Source organism: Thalia democratica, unplaced genomic scaffold (genome assembly GCF_965202585.1).
Source record: "Thalia democratica unplaced genomic scaffold, ktThaDemo2.hap1.1 HAP1_SCAFFOLD_1799, whole genome shotgun sequence".
Taxonomy (NCBI): Eukaryota; Metazoa; Chordata; class Thaliacea; order Salpida; family Salpidae; genus Thalia; species Thalia democratica.
The window spans coordinates 1-14,647 of NW_028140608.1; the positions used below are offsets into that span (position 1 = coordinate 1).

The 14,647-nt window shown below is 25.6% G+C and overlaps 1 protein-coding gene across 1 annotated transcript; it reads right to left on the reverse strand.

Moving 5' to 3' along the window:
• Nucleotides 1-581: 581 nt before the first annotated feature.
• On the reverse strand, nucleotides 582-2,393 carry LOC145848861 (uncharacterized; the record flags this gene model as incomplete). Its single annotated transcript, XM_082954085.1, has 4 exons — nucleotides 2,260-2,393; nucleotides 2,073-2,126; nucleotides 1,060-1,122; nucleotides 582-696 (listed from the first exon to the last, which is right to left on the reverse strand). Coding segments are annotated over exons 1-4 (354 nt in total), but the record flags the coding sequence as incomplete, so codon positions are not given.
• Nucleotides 2,394-14,647: the final 12,254 nt, after the last annotated feature.

The window sequence follows — 14,647 nt, forward strand, 5'->3', positions numbered from 1 at the left end:
GTTAAAACAAATTAAAACAACAAACATTTAATTATTGAATTAATAAATTTAAATAGAAAACCACGAAAAAGTATACAGCATTTCGTGGCACTTCAATTTAAATTTATTTATTATATTAGAAATTAATGTCTGTTTATTTACAATAGATTACTTATTATTTATTTAAAATAATTGTAAAACAAAAAAAATTATTAAAGTTTCTGACTTTAGAAACGTTTCTCGCGACTATGCCTGCCTGATGAGTCCTATTAGAAACGAAATCGGTCGTAGGTTGTCTCGAATACTGTTGTTGATGGTAGTGTAGTAAAGTTCATTATTTATTATTGATGGCGCGAAGCATCTCAACTTTGTTGATGATGGCCGTAATAACTACTGGTTAGTTTTATAAACAAAGAGTACTGTTTTAATTTATTATTAAAATTTTTCAAATATAAACTTTTTTCAACTTATGAAAACATTTGTTTCTTACTGTTATCTCTTATGCTTCATTCATTAATAATGAAAATACTTCTGTAGACAAAGTTATAATCATTTAGGTATTTTAACTTTTATTTAAATAAAATTTATCATTTTATACTTACTTTGTGACTATCTTCTTCATAAACTTCGTCTTCATCAACTTCTTTTTTGATGACGACCCTGCTAGAAGACTTAACGTGACGAGAAACATCTTCACCACCACTGGTTGTTACAACTCTGTACAAACCATATTTTTTATAACTTTCATCAATAAAATAAAACTGAACGAATGTTAATTTTATTTGTTATATCTTTAATCAAACAACGTATCAAACAGTTTAAACTTTTAATTTTTGTATAAGATTAATGCAAGACTACTCAAGTGGATCAGTTTCAAATAATTTCTGTTACTAATGTTGTAATGTACAGTTTAGTAGACCTTTTTTTGTTGCAGGACAAAAAATTGTTTATTTAAATAAAACTCTCTAGAAAAAGTTTTCTGCCAGAGATATTTTTATTCGTGATTTTGATTTTTAAACTTTATAATTAGTTTCGCATTAATTTACCACAGTTGACAGTCTTTCAAAAATACCATCTAACCTACGATACGGATGAGAATGGTTTTTCGCAGAGTTGTTCATTTGTCTATCAGAGCTCAGGTATCTAATAAAAAATAAGCTTGTGTCTTTTAAAATTTGAAAGCCTTTAAAATTAATAATGCTTATGTTGTTCATAATTTATAACAAAAGATGCTAAGCATTTTGATAACTTTGTATATACCTTTATTAATAATTAAAAAATACTTCAAAAATAAAACAACACTTAAAAAATAATTCAATGAACAACTTAAAACAACTACAATTTTTTTTTTCAAAGTTCTCTGAAAAAAATAATTAAGCATACGACAATTTGTAAAAAGCCAATTAATGTAATAATCACAAAATGAATGTATATTGAAATTTGGTATTCTCCTTTCAAGTTACAATACAAATGAGTGTGTAAGAGATAGAAAATATATACTTTTAAATTGTTAGACGAAAATATTATCTCATAATATCAACATTAAAATGCTTTAGATATTAAAAAACTTTAAATTAGATTGTTTTACACTCAACACATTTATTCTTTTAAAGCGTTAGAAAAACAACATTTGTTAAAAAACTGCAAAGAAGACTAACTGATCTCTAAAGTATTATTCAAATTCTTTATATAAAACACGAACTACATACTTTGTCTTAAAGTATAAAAAAAAAACCAGCTTGTTATTGACACCAATCAGTAGAAAAAACATTTTTAAGCATCATTAGTTCAAAAATCATAGATTAAAAAAATACTCAAGTTATTGATTTATAACAACAAACTTATAATATAGTTGCGCAGTAATAACCACGATTACAAAAACTCAACATGATTTTATTATAAAAGTAAATACTGTAGAATCTAAAAGTTACAAAAATTAATCATCAGTAAGTAATTTGTAGTTTATCTTTACTTTGAAACTTAATAAAAATTAGAGATTTAAAAGGCGTATACAGACTTTTCTTAAACTATTAAATATTTTTATAATCTTAAAAACAAAATACTACATAAAAGTAAATAGATTAAATGCAAACTTTGAAAGACGAATCGGACCACCACCACGAAAATTTCCTTTTCCATCTTTCCACCTGAAAATTACATCAATAACTAGATGTTAAGTTTATTGACTTTAAGATTAAGTAAAGTCTTAACAAGCCAAAATTTTATAAAAATCCAAACTGGTCTTAATTAACAAAAAAACATGAGACATTTATAAGAAACCTGTTGCCCCGAAAGTCATTATTAGGTGATCTACCAGTGATCTTCTTGATGTTTTCATCTACGTTAAGTAACTTCTTTCTTGATTCTTCTAACTGACTTCTTAAGTCAAAAACTTCCGCCATTATCAATATTATATACTTTCTAGACTCTATTAATCTTAATGTTAAAAATATAAATAATTTCCTAGCTCGTATGAAGCTTAAAATTAGGCTAATGTATATAATTCTACTATTACATTCAGATAACTAAAAATAAAAATGTATATAAAACATTTGCTAAATGATACAAAATTAAAAACTATTAGAACATTAATAATACTAATCATTAATAGATTTAAGTACTTTTATACCAAAATAATTTATGTCTAAAATTTATTCATTACATGGAATGTTAAAACAAATTTCAATACTCATTATAATGTAGTGTGAGTCTTGATAGCTAAACTAAACATAAAATGTACTGCATTTTTTATAATTTTGTTAAGTTTAGAATTAAAACCTTATTAACAATAAAATTTTTAGACTTGTGATAGGTAAAAAAATAGCTTTAGTTTGAAATAAAATATACAATAAATACAATTTTAGTGTTTTTCCAAATTTAAGTTGAAACTGTTTTATTGAAAAAATGTCTTAGTTTTAAAGTTATTTGTACATTTAAGCTACTTATACAATTTATAAGAATCTGGGTTTCAATAAAGATTAACTTAAGTTATAAATAAGTATTTTCAAAAAACAAAGTAAAATCTTTTAGGTTTTAGATCAGTTTTTACTTATGTGTACTTGTGCATAAAAAGTTATTTAATGTGCACTACAAATTTGATAAACAAACTAAAATATTTGTATTCTTTTAAATTTTCTATAGTTTTAAATTTTAGTTGTTCACTTTACTTAGCTTTAAAAATAATTTTTTAGAGGTTTAATTAGTAAATATTTATTTCAATTAATGCAGCTTTTATAGCATCAATTTCAACATTTTTTTCAAGAAAATTCTGTACCATTTTAAAAAATGTCAGATGGTGGTGAAGATTATGAATAGTTAAAAGTACAGGAGCAAGCATTTCTTTAACTTGAACTAGATGGTGAATGTAGGCACAAGTGTGATGTCTGCAAGTGTAACATTCACACCCAACCATCAGTGGTTTGAAACATTTTTCATACTTTAAATCACTTAAGTCCATTGTGTCTTTAAAACTTGTTATACCTTTTTCATTTTTCTTTGAATCTTTGCTGAATATCAAGTCTTCATCAATCAAATTGTAACACAAAGCCATATTTTTTGAAGCAAGATTACTAATATAAGATGATTCAAAAAAGTATACACTTTCTTTTAAATAATCTAGAACTGATAAAGGATTACCAACACCAACAGCAAAAAATGGCTTAGATGTTCCTAAATTTTCTTTAACACATTCTAGCATAACTTTAGCCTGTTCATTATTCATATTTGAAAAATCAAGCTTGTAGGAAATATTTTTTCAGAGTAATCTTTTGTCAGATTTTTCAAACCTTCACAAAATCTTTTACATTCATTTACCAAAAAAATTTCCTTGAATTGTACAAACCATTTTGGAGTTTTTTAAGACCTTTGATGTGTTGTGTATACTGATAGCATCTTCCAAAAACTTTAAAGACCGATCAACAGACTTAATTGTTCTCTTTTTTGAATCAGAAAACACAACATCATTATCATTAAGACAATCAAAAATGTCAGGTTTCATGCTTTCTAAAAGCTCCATGTGAGAAAAAGGATTAATATCTTTCTTTCCACCAATACCCCAGACAGCTACTGATTTGTTTTTGTTATACCCTTTAGAAGTTTGTTGTAAAGGGTCTTTTAAACTGCAGTAGGTCAAACAGGGAGATTTCAAACAAAAAAATTCAGCACACTCACCATCAAAAACTTGAAAAGTCTCTTTGAAATCAACAACAGTAGGAACTGGAATTTCATAAACAGTAGCAGAATTAAGTAACTTAGTATCCAAATAACTAAGAGTTTCATTTGTCAGATGAGGTATTGATCCAGCTTTTGTGTACAAAAAACAGTAAGGAGCTTTGAAATTTATTTTTTTACCAAATTTATCAAAACTAAAAACTCTACTATGAACTTCTTCATTAGATACCATATTGCTTATTTTATCTATAAGTCTAGAAGAAAAATAGCATTGATCTAAAAAATTGTTTTTAAGAAAAAAATAGGAAGTACTTCTTTTTGAAGTAAATCATGGGAAGGTTTGAAATAATTAAAAAAGGATTATAAACTTATTTTCTTTTCTTTATCAAGTTTAGCATAAACAATGTGTTAAATATTAACTTAGCTTTAGAATTAAGTTATTAATTACTAGATTTTAAACAAGTATATATTAATATACAGAATTCCTACTAGTATTAATAAAAATCAACGTAAATTTTCAGAATGCTTTAAAAGGCTTAAGGAAATGAAACACTTTTTTCAAAATTTAAACTTATTTTAAAAAGTTTTTACTAAGCTACAAGATGCTTTTTACATATTTTAAAAACTCAAAATAATTTCTGAGATATAGACGGTCAAAGTCAGAGGCAACAATAGGTTCCTTATGGGATGCAAAAATTAAGGCAGCAAAAATAGACTATTTCACTAAAAATCTATCTTCTCCTACGTTTTTTGAGATAACTACCTCAAATTTTCAGGAAATGTTCCTTGATAAATTTAGAAAATTCTGTCGGAACAAATTTTAAACAAATTAAATTTATATAATATATAAACATTATTGAATAAAATTTTGTATTGAATTTTTTTTTTCAACTTGTTATACTTAAAATATTAATATAAATTTGCTTGTTCTATAAAAAGTATCATATATAATACACTCTTAGGTTTAAAAGAGCTAATGTTAATTTTTGTTTTATAAAAATTTTAAATGTAAAGTTTTACTAGTCTATTTTTAGTATAAAGATAATTTAAGCTCTTTAATAGTATATACGTATTGAAAAGATAGTGTAATGCTACTTTAAATGTGTTTTATAATAAAAAAGGCTCTATATAATACAAAAATTATATATTGTATATGATATAGTTTTCATACTTTGTCTAAGTTTTGTTATTTTATATGTAAAATTTGTTTAAATTTCTAGGTTTTTTAGTGATTTATAGTAAAAATCTCAGATTTTCCCACAATAATTTTGCTTAAGTTGTCAAATTCCAGGATTTTGGGCAACCCTGTATAAGTAGGGGTAGGGAGTACTTGGGTGATGTTTGCTAGACTTTTTTTTCTTTTCGATTTAGATGTGTTTTAGCATTATTAAGAAGAATTTGATATTAAAAAAAAAAAATTGCCAAAAAAAAAAATTCCAAACCCAAAAATTGATTTTGACCCCAAAAATCACTTATTTTCATTATTTTTGACTTAAATAGTAATAAAATCACTTATACATGTCCTATACTTATAATTTTTATCTTAAATTAAAGTTTACAGTTATAGGCAAACATTTTAAGACATTTTAACTGTTTTTGTAACATTATGACGTCATAATCACACAAAATATGTAAATTTTGACTGTAAGGGTACATTTTATTAAAAAGAGCTAATTTATTCTGCTGTTGTGCTTTTACATTAGTGTAATGAACTAATGCTTGCATCATTCATTGTTGAACTCAAGAGAATATTTAGAGCTTGTTCAGTTATGAGAAATGAAGTTTAAAATCAATGATGCAACTTTTTATCAGTTTTATTTTATCAGTGCAGTAAAACTGGCTAGTTCAACAAATCATCAATATATTAATTTTGAGTTTTAGATAAAAAGTTAAAGTTAAATTATATGTTATCTGCTTTAATTTATTTATTTTAAAAGTTTAATAGTTATTAAATTTTTTATAGTTTTATTACACACTAGATAGAAATTTATTTAATTTTTAGTTTATTGTTTAAGTGGTTTGAAAAGTATTAGATATCTACAAGATCTTCAAGTGTTTTATAGTTTACTCAAAAAAATTTGATTACTTACTTCTTTGTTGCTTTTGTACTAAAAATTTATAAAGTTCACTATACTGTTAAAGATTAAAAAAACAGTTTTTGTTAATTTTTTACAGATGAATAATAGTAGTAATTTAAGTATAATTCTAGGAGATTGCCTACCAACAACTTATGATGTTGCTATTAACATTTTTAACATTTGTTCTAACCCAAAATCACAGAAGATGAAAAATTGTGTTAAGGCGTATGCAACAGCTCTCATTTTACAGTGGACCAAAGCATTTGGTGAAGAATATGTTCTAAAAATAAAATAAGTACAATCAAAGTTGTTAACTGTAGTAAATAATTACTTTAGTAAAGTGTATAAGGAGCAGACCCGAGATAAATCAGGTGTCAAAAAGAGTTTGAGGCAGCTCAACAAAGAATGGAGACAATCTAATATATTTACAGGTAGACATAAAAACGTACCTCTAGTTGTTGACAAGTTGTTTGACATAGGCAAAAACATGGATACTCTTACTGGAGATGAGGCATGTTTTTATACTGATCAACTAAGTTCCCGTTGTGGCCGTATAAGTGAAGATGTTGATTTGAAATATGTAACTGAAAAGCAAACTGAGTTAGAATTAGCACAAGCAGCTCTGAAGCGAGACATGTGTGAGGAGTCATACATTTTGGAAGTTGATGTTGAACCTTCATTTTCCAGTTCAAATGATGGTAGAAGTACTATCATTAGCACTAATCGTTCTGGATTAGTGCGTTTAACTAAAAACCACTCACATATTGCTGTCCAGTGTTGTCTTTCTAATTGTCCTTCAGTTCGAACAGTTAGAAATTTTACTGATACTATAAAAAACACATTGTGTGAAATTTCAGTAAAATGTAATTTATCACTAGAAGCATCTAGGCTTGCGTTTAAAACCGCTTGTGGCTCATTTTATGGTCATAATTATTTTTTATCTAAAGATGAAGCCATCCAAAATCAATCTGAATTAGATTTAAGAACTTCTTTGTCGACTTCATCATCTTCTCCTTTATCAATAAAACCTCCCAAACGTAGTAGACTGTCTTCTTTCACCTTGTCTGAAGCTGCTAAAAACCTTCCGCACACTACTGAAGAATGGAAGATCTATGAGTTTGTTCTTCCAAGCACACGCACCTTAACAGATCACAAGCAGTTTAAGGCTGTGCAACATGAAAATCAAGCAGCAATGGCTAATATACATACCAGTACCACATCATTTAAATCTTTAAAGGTAAGTAAGAGGTTTGTTTAAAATGTTAAAGTAACTGTTACTTTTAGAATAAAAAACTTTAAATAGAGCTATGCTTATTAAATTTTTAAAAAGTACTATTTTATCGAAAATATTTACATATTTTGTGTGATTATGACATCATAATGTAACAAAAACAGTTGAAATGTCTTGAAATGTTTGCCTATAACTGTAAACTTTAATTTAAGATAAAAACTATAAGTATAGGACATGTATAAGTGACTTTATTACTATTTAAGTCAAAAATAATGAAAATAAGTGATTTTTGGGGTCAAAATCATTTTTTGGGTTCAGAATTTTTTTTTTTGGCAATTTTTTTTTTTAATATTAAACTCTTCTTAATGATGCTAAAACACATCTAAATCAAAAAGAAAAATATAAATTTTACAACATGACCAAAAAAATGTGGTGTACTCCCTACCCCTAGTACAAGGCATATTTTTAATTTTAGATTTTTCAAAATTCCAGGTATTTTTAAAGCATCAAATTCCTTTTTATTTGCCTTATTTTTTGATTTTAATGTTTCACAGGTAAAATGGCCACCAATCAGTTATCAGCACAGCACTGAAAAGATTTTGTTTTATAGTAGTTAATAAAATATTTTGAAGTTTTCATTATTACCCTTACTATTATAAAAGAGATTTATAAATAATTCGCAAATTGGTCCAGGACACAAGTCAATTGTTTTTACTGGTGATTTTTTTCCCCTGCATCAGTAAATACAAAAAATAAATTAACGATGGTTTAAAAATCTACCAGTTTATTGCACGTTTTCTTCAAATTAATTTCGGACAACCGTCCTTCATCAGTGAAAATTTAAAACTAGTAGAACTAAACACATTCATGCAACAAAAAAATAAATAAAATAAAAGTTAAAATATATATTATGACGTAGTAGTTCAAAACTGTGTATAAAACTAAAATTTTAAAAGCTAGGCGATTTTTACATTGTAATAATATTTTTGTAAGTAAAAGTAAATCCAAATGAAATGAATATAAAAACAAACACTTTACCAATATAAAAACTTTAAACTAAATTAAAACTATCTTAGTAAGGAACTGTTTGATGTTAGTTATTGTTAATAAATAGTTACTGCTATCGGCGAAATACAAATAAAAATAAAAATAAAAACTTTTCCCAAACAATACTTAAAGTAATTATAAAAACTTTTATTAATAACAAGCTGTATCTTACAAACTTTTTATCTTAAAAGAAATAGTTTAATCCCTGAATAAAAATAACTATTTTGAAACGAAACTTAAATCTAAATAAGATAATAATACAAAAATTATATAAAGAATTAAATTAACTTGTTTCAGCAGCAAATTATTTTTTCTAATATATTGTTTTTTAAGGTAAACATTTTATCAAATAAACAAACGGTTAAAAACTATTGTGAAACAAAAAATATTCTTTGTGAAACTATCTTATTAAAAACCGATTACTGTAAAATTATTGATTTTATAAGTTTTCTATTATCTATAAAAAGGCAATATTGTTTTGTTTATGTTTATACTTGCTTGTAATAAATTAACCCATTTACTCTCTAAATAATCTAAGTTCGTATGGTTGCTTGTTGAGTCTGTAAAAGTGATTGAATATGCTTCTTCAAAGGTTTATTACTTACTATTATAAAAATATTAATAAAGGTAATAAAATGAAAATCATAAAAACTAAATAAATAAGTTATTTAAAATCAAACTTCTTTTTTAAATTCCATACCCAAAAAACTGAATAGAATAGTAGAATAAAATTTTAAGCCATGCTTTTATCTAAAATCAAAAAACTATAGTACTTTGAATGTGTTTTTTAATAAAAATATGTTTGATGATACAAAATTGTTTTCATCTTTATGATATTTTTTGTATCTAATTGGACTTTAGTTACTCTACATTTAAATGAAGTTTGAAATTATTGTTTTTGTTTGGAATTCAATTTTTTGACTTAATTGTCAAATTCCAGGTTTTTGGCAACACTTATTTAATTATTTTACATATAAAATTAAATTGTTATTTTGAATATTGTTCAAAATTGTAGAACTCTTTGGTTACTATAACTTTAAGTGGAAGCTGTTGTTCAACAAAATTTGAACTGTACACAGGGACTTTTTGTTTTATTAAAAAATATTCTAACTTGTTTGTTCCCCCCCTTCGAACCAGTTTTGAAAGAATAACTACTTATCTTGATTTTGTAAAAAATAATTGAAACTACAATTGGAGGTCCTACCATTTCAAACCAGTTTAAAATTATTTATTTTTACAGTATATATAATTTTTTTCAATAAATGTTAAATTAAATTGTAAGTAGCAGTTAAATAAACATCATTAATAACAAATAATAATAAGTTTCTCTTTTAGGCCTGGTGTGAAGAAATAAAGGTTTTCTACAAAATAATCGACGCACATTATTCAACAATATTTACAGAAACTTTTAGTCAATTTTACATTGATATTCTACTTATATTTGCAACAAGGTCCAAATTTCAAGGAGATACTTTTTAAAAAGTCAAGACATCGATAAGGTACGCCTATAAGAAGTACGCAACCGAATAAAGCACGCTCTAAATTTTTATTTATTACCAGGTACAAAACAGTGCACCCAATTTATCTTTGATAACTAATGTGTTTTTAGAAACTTCATTAGATATTTATAACTATAAATATTTACAGATCACGGAAAGAAATCAAAGTTTACAAAGCAAAAGAAAATGTTGTAATTTCTGGTGACATTCCAACTTCGATTGACATTTCAAAAGTTTATTGTGACATAAATAAAAATAATACGATCACTTGTTTTTATTTTAAACTAAACTTTAGATATATAATATTATTTATTTTTATAACTTAAAAAGTATTAACAATAACTACTCTTTATAAATAAATATAACTAAATAAATAAACTCATGCTCTGTTAAAAATTAGTCTGTTCTCCTTTTCAAATTCAATCTAATGGTTTTTATGTCTAAAAGTAGATGCAAGCACAGTACTTGGGTTTAGTAAAAACAAATAGTATATAATTAAGTTGATTTTTAATTTCTACAAACACACTGACGCACAGTATTTACGCATTATAAAAAAGTAAAACTATGAGTAACTTGTATTTTTACTGCTACAAATACCCTGACGCACAGTATTTATCCCTTATAAAACTATGGTTAAGTTGTTTTTTTATTCTACAAACACACTGACGCACAGTATTTATGACAAATAAAACAGTAAAACTTTATTTAAGTTGTTTTTTTATTCTTCAAACACACTGACGCACAGTACTCATCCCTTATAAAGGAGTGAAACTATGATTAAGTTGTTTTCTTTTTTCTACAAATACACTGACGCACAGTATTCATCCCTTATAAAAGAGTGAAACTATGGTTAAGTTGTTTTTTTTATTCTACAAACACACTGACGCACAGTATTTACGCCTTATAAAAGAGTAAAACTATGAGTAACTTGTATTTTTACTGCTACAAATACCTTGACGCACAGTATTTATCCCTTTTAAAACTATAGTTAAGTTGTTTTTTATTCTACAAACACACTGACGCACAGTATTTATGACAAATAAAACAGTAAAACTTTATTTAAGTTGTTTTTTTATTCTTCAAACACACTGACGCACAGTACTCATCCCTTATAAAGGAGTGAAACTATGGTCAAGTTGTTTTTTTTATTCTACAAACACACTGACAAACACACCAACTTTCATCGCTTGTATCTCAAAAATTACTTTAAATATTTCAAGTGGTTAAAAATGTGTAAAGCTCAAATAAAACTCTATAAAATAAGATCAATTTGAAAAAATCTAGACATCCTCCGATTCCCTTAATGTTCTTCGTCATAATTACTGCACTTATAGCATTGAAAGTTAATATCTGACAATAAAAATTCAAACTTTCATCAAAAGAATATATTGATATAACAATATATGAAATTTTAATCTATTATATTGATAGATCTATTTAAAAAAAGACTGACAGTTTAGTAAATGAAAATTTTTCCATGCCATTTGATTTTCTACAAGGTTTTTTTTTGATGTACAAGTCTTCTTGTCTCTCTTTAAGAAGACAATTTAACTTTTGATAAAAAAGTTTAGTAAAAATATATATAAAGCTTGTATAAAAGTGTTTATATATAAATATTATTAGATCCTAGGACCATTAATTTTAATCGCACTGTTTTGGTTTAAAAAAAAGGTTACATATATACAAAAATTCTGTTCAAAAAAAAAACGAAAATCTTATATAAATAGCACTACTTCACGTTTTTAACATTGTAAAATTATTTAATCTAAACTTAATTAATATACTATAAAAACTGTTTAGCTTTGCAAAATTTTCGAGGTTATGTAGCCAGCCAAGATCAAAGTTTATTTAATTTCACTGTAATTAAACTGAGATTAGAAAGAAAGAAAATGTGATGAATAACAACTATGGTCAATGGATTGGTATGGAGAAAGATCTTTTGGTCATCGAGCCTCACACCAGACATTTTATTTTTTTATCAGTAATATTTTATAACTTCTTTTTATTTCATAACATTTTACAACTTTTTTTGAGAATAGAAGCAAGACTCAATTACGCTAAATCAAAAAATCTAATGAATTGTTTAACTTACTCCGTCAACAAGATGTCTTCTATACAAATTTTGGCCAGGGGTACAAATACAGTTATCCATTTTTTATTGAAGATTGTTAATAAAATAAAATTACACAGTTTAGAAAAAGAAAATGTTTGTTTATAATAATGTTATTTGTGTTGTATTAATGTTTCCGACAAGCATTTTTAATTAAGGTAAACATAAAAACAAAGCGATAAAAGTTTCCATATCAAATAAAGAACGAATAGTGTATATGCAACTATATACATCCGTATCTGTACATGCATTATAATACAGAATAATTAAAAATTTACTGTTTAATAACAGACTAATGTATTTTTTGTCTCTGTATGTACTAAAGGTTCACTTTTTTAAATAGTATAAAAACATGCAATCGTCTATTAAAAACAACATAAAACAATTTAACCATATTTTCACTGTTTTATAAGGGATGAATACTGTGCGTCAGTGTATTTGTAGAAAAAAGAAAACAACTTAATCATAGTTTCACTCCTTTATATTTGATGAGTACTGTGCGTCAGTGTGTTTGAAGAATAAAAAAACAACTTAAATAAAGTTTTACTGTTTTATTTGTCATAAATACTGTGTTTGTAGAATAAAAAACAACTTAACCATAGTTTTAAAAGGGATAAAATACTGTGCGTCAAGGTATTTGTAGCAATAAAAATTCAAGTTAATCATAGTTTTACTGTTTTAGAAGGGATAAATACTGTGCGTCAGTGTGTTTGTAGAATAAAAAAACAACTTCAATAAAGTTTTACAGTTTTATTTGTCATAAATACTGTGCGTCAGTGTGTTTGTAGAATAAAAAACAACTTAACTATAGTTTTAAAAGGGATAAATACTGTGCGTCAAGGTATTTGTAGCAGTAAAAATACAAGTTACTCATAGTTTTACTTTTTTATAAGGAATGAATACTGTGCGTCAGTGTGTTTGTAGAATAAAAAAAACAACTTAACCATAGTTTCACTCCTTTATAAGGGATAATTAAAAATTTACTGTTTAATAACAGACTAATATATTTTTTGTCTCTATATGTACTAAAGGTTCACTTTTTTAAATAGTATAAAAACATGCAATCGTCTATTAAAAACAACATAAACAATTTAACCATATTTTCACTGTTTTATAAGGGATGAATACTGTGCGTCAGTGTATTTGTAGAAAAAAGAAAACAACTTAATCATAGTTTCACTCCTTTATATTGATGAGTACTGTGCGTCAGTGTGTTTGAAGAATAAAAAAACAACTTAAATAAAGTTTTACTGTTTTATTTGTCATAAATACTGTGCGTCAGTGTATTTATAGCAATAAAAAAACAACTTCAAAAAGTTTTTACAGTTTTATTTGTCATAAATACTGTGCGTCAGTGTGTTTGTAGAATAAAAAACAACTTAACTATAGTTTTAAAAGGGATAAATACTGTGCGTCAAGGTATTTGTAGCAGTAAAAATACAAGTTACTCATAGTTTTACTCTTTTATAAGGCGTAAATACTGTGCGTCAGTGTGTTTGTAGAATAAAAAAAACAACTTAACCATAGTTTCACTCTTTTATAAGGGATGAGTACTGTGCGTCAGTGTGTTTGAAGAATAAAAATACAAGTTAATCATAGTTTTACTCTTTTATAAGGCGTAAATACTGTGCGTCAGTGTATTTGTAGAAAAAAGAAAACAACTTAATCATAGTTTCACTCCTTTATAAGGGATGAGTACTGTGCGTCAGTGTGTTTGAAGAATAAAAAAACAACTTAAATAAAGTTTTACTGTTTTATTTGTCATAAATACTGTGCGTCAGTGTGTTTGTAGAATAAAAAAACAACTTAGCCATAGTTTTATAAGGGATAAATACTGTGCGTCAGGGTATTTGTAGCAGTAAAAATACAAGTTACTCATAGTTTTACTTTTTTATAATGCGTAAATACTGTGCGTCAGTGTGTTTGTAGAAATAAAAAATCAACTTAATTATATATTATTTGTTTTTACTAAACCCAAGTACTGTGCTTGCATCTACTTTTAGACATAAAAACCATTAGATTGAATTTGAAAAGGAGAACAGACTAATTTTTAACAGAGCATGAGTTTATTTTTTTAGTTATATTTATTTATAAAGAGTAGTTATTGTTAATACTTTTTAAGTTATAAAAATAAATAATATTATATATCTAAAGTTTAGTTTAAAATAAAAACAAGTGATCGTATTATTTTTATTTATGTCACAATAAACTTTTGAAATGTCAATCGAAGTTGGAATGTCACCAGAAATTACAACATTTTCTTTTGCTTTGTAAACTTTGATTTCTTTCCGTGATCTGTAAATATTTATAGTTATAAATATCTAATAAAGTTTCTAAAAACACATTAGTTATCAAAGATAAATTGGGTGCACTGTTTTGTACCTGGTAATAAATAAAAATTTAGAGCGTGCTTTATTCGGTTGCGTACTTCTTATAGGCGTACCTTATCGATGTCTTGACTTTTTAAAAAGTATCTCCTTGAAATTTGGACCTTGTTGCAAATATAAGTAGAATATCAATGTAAAATTGACTA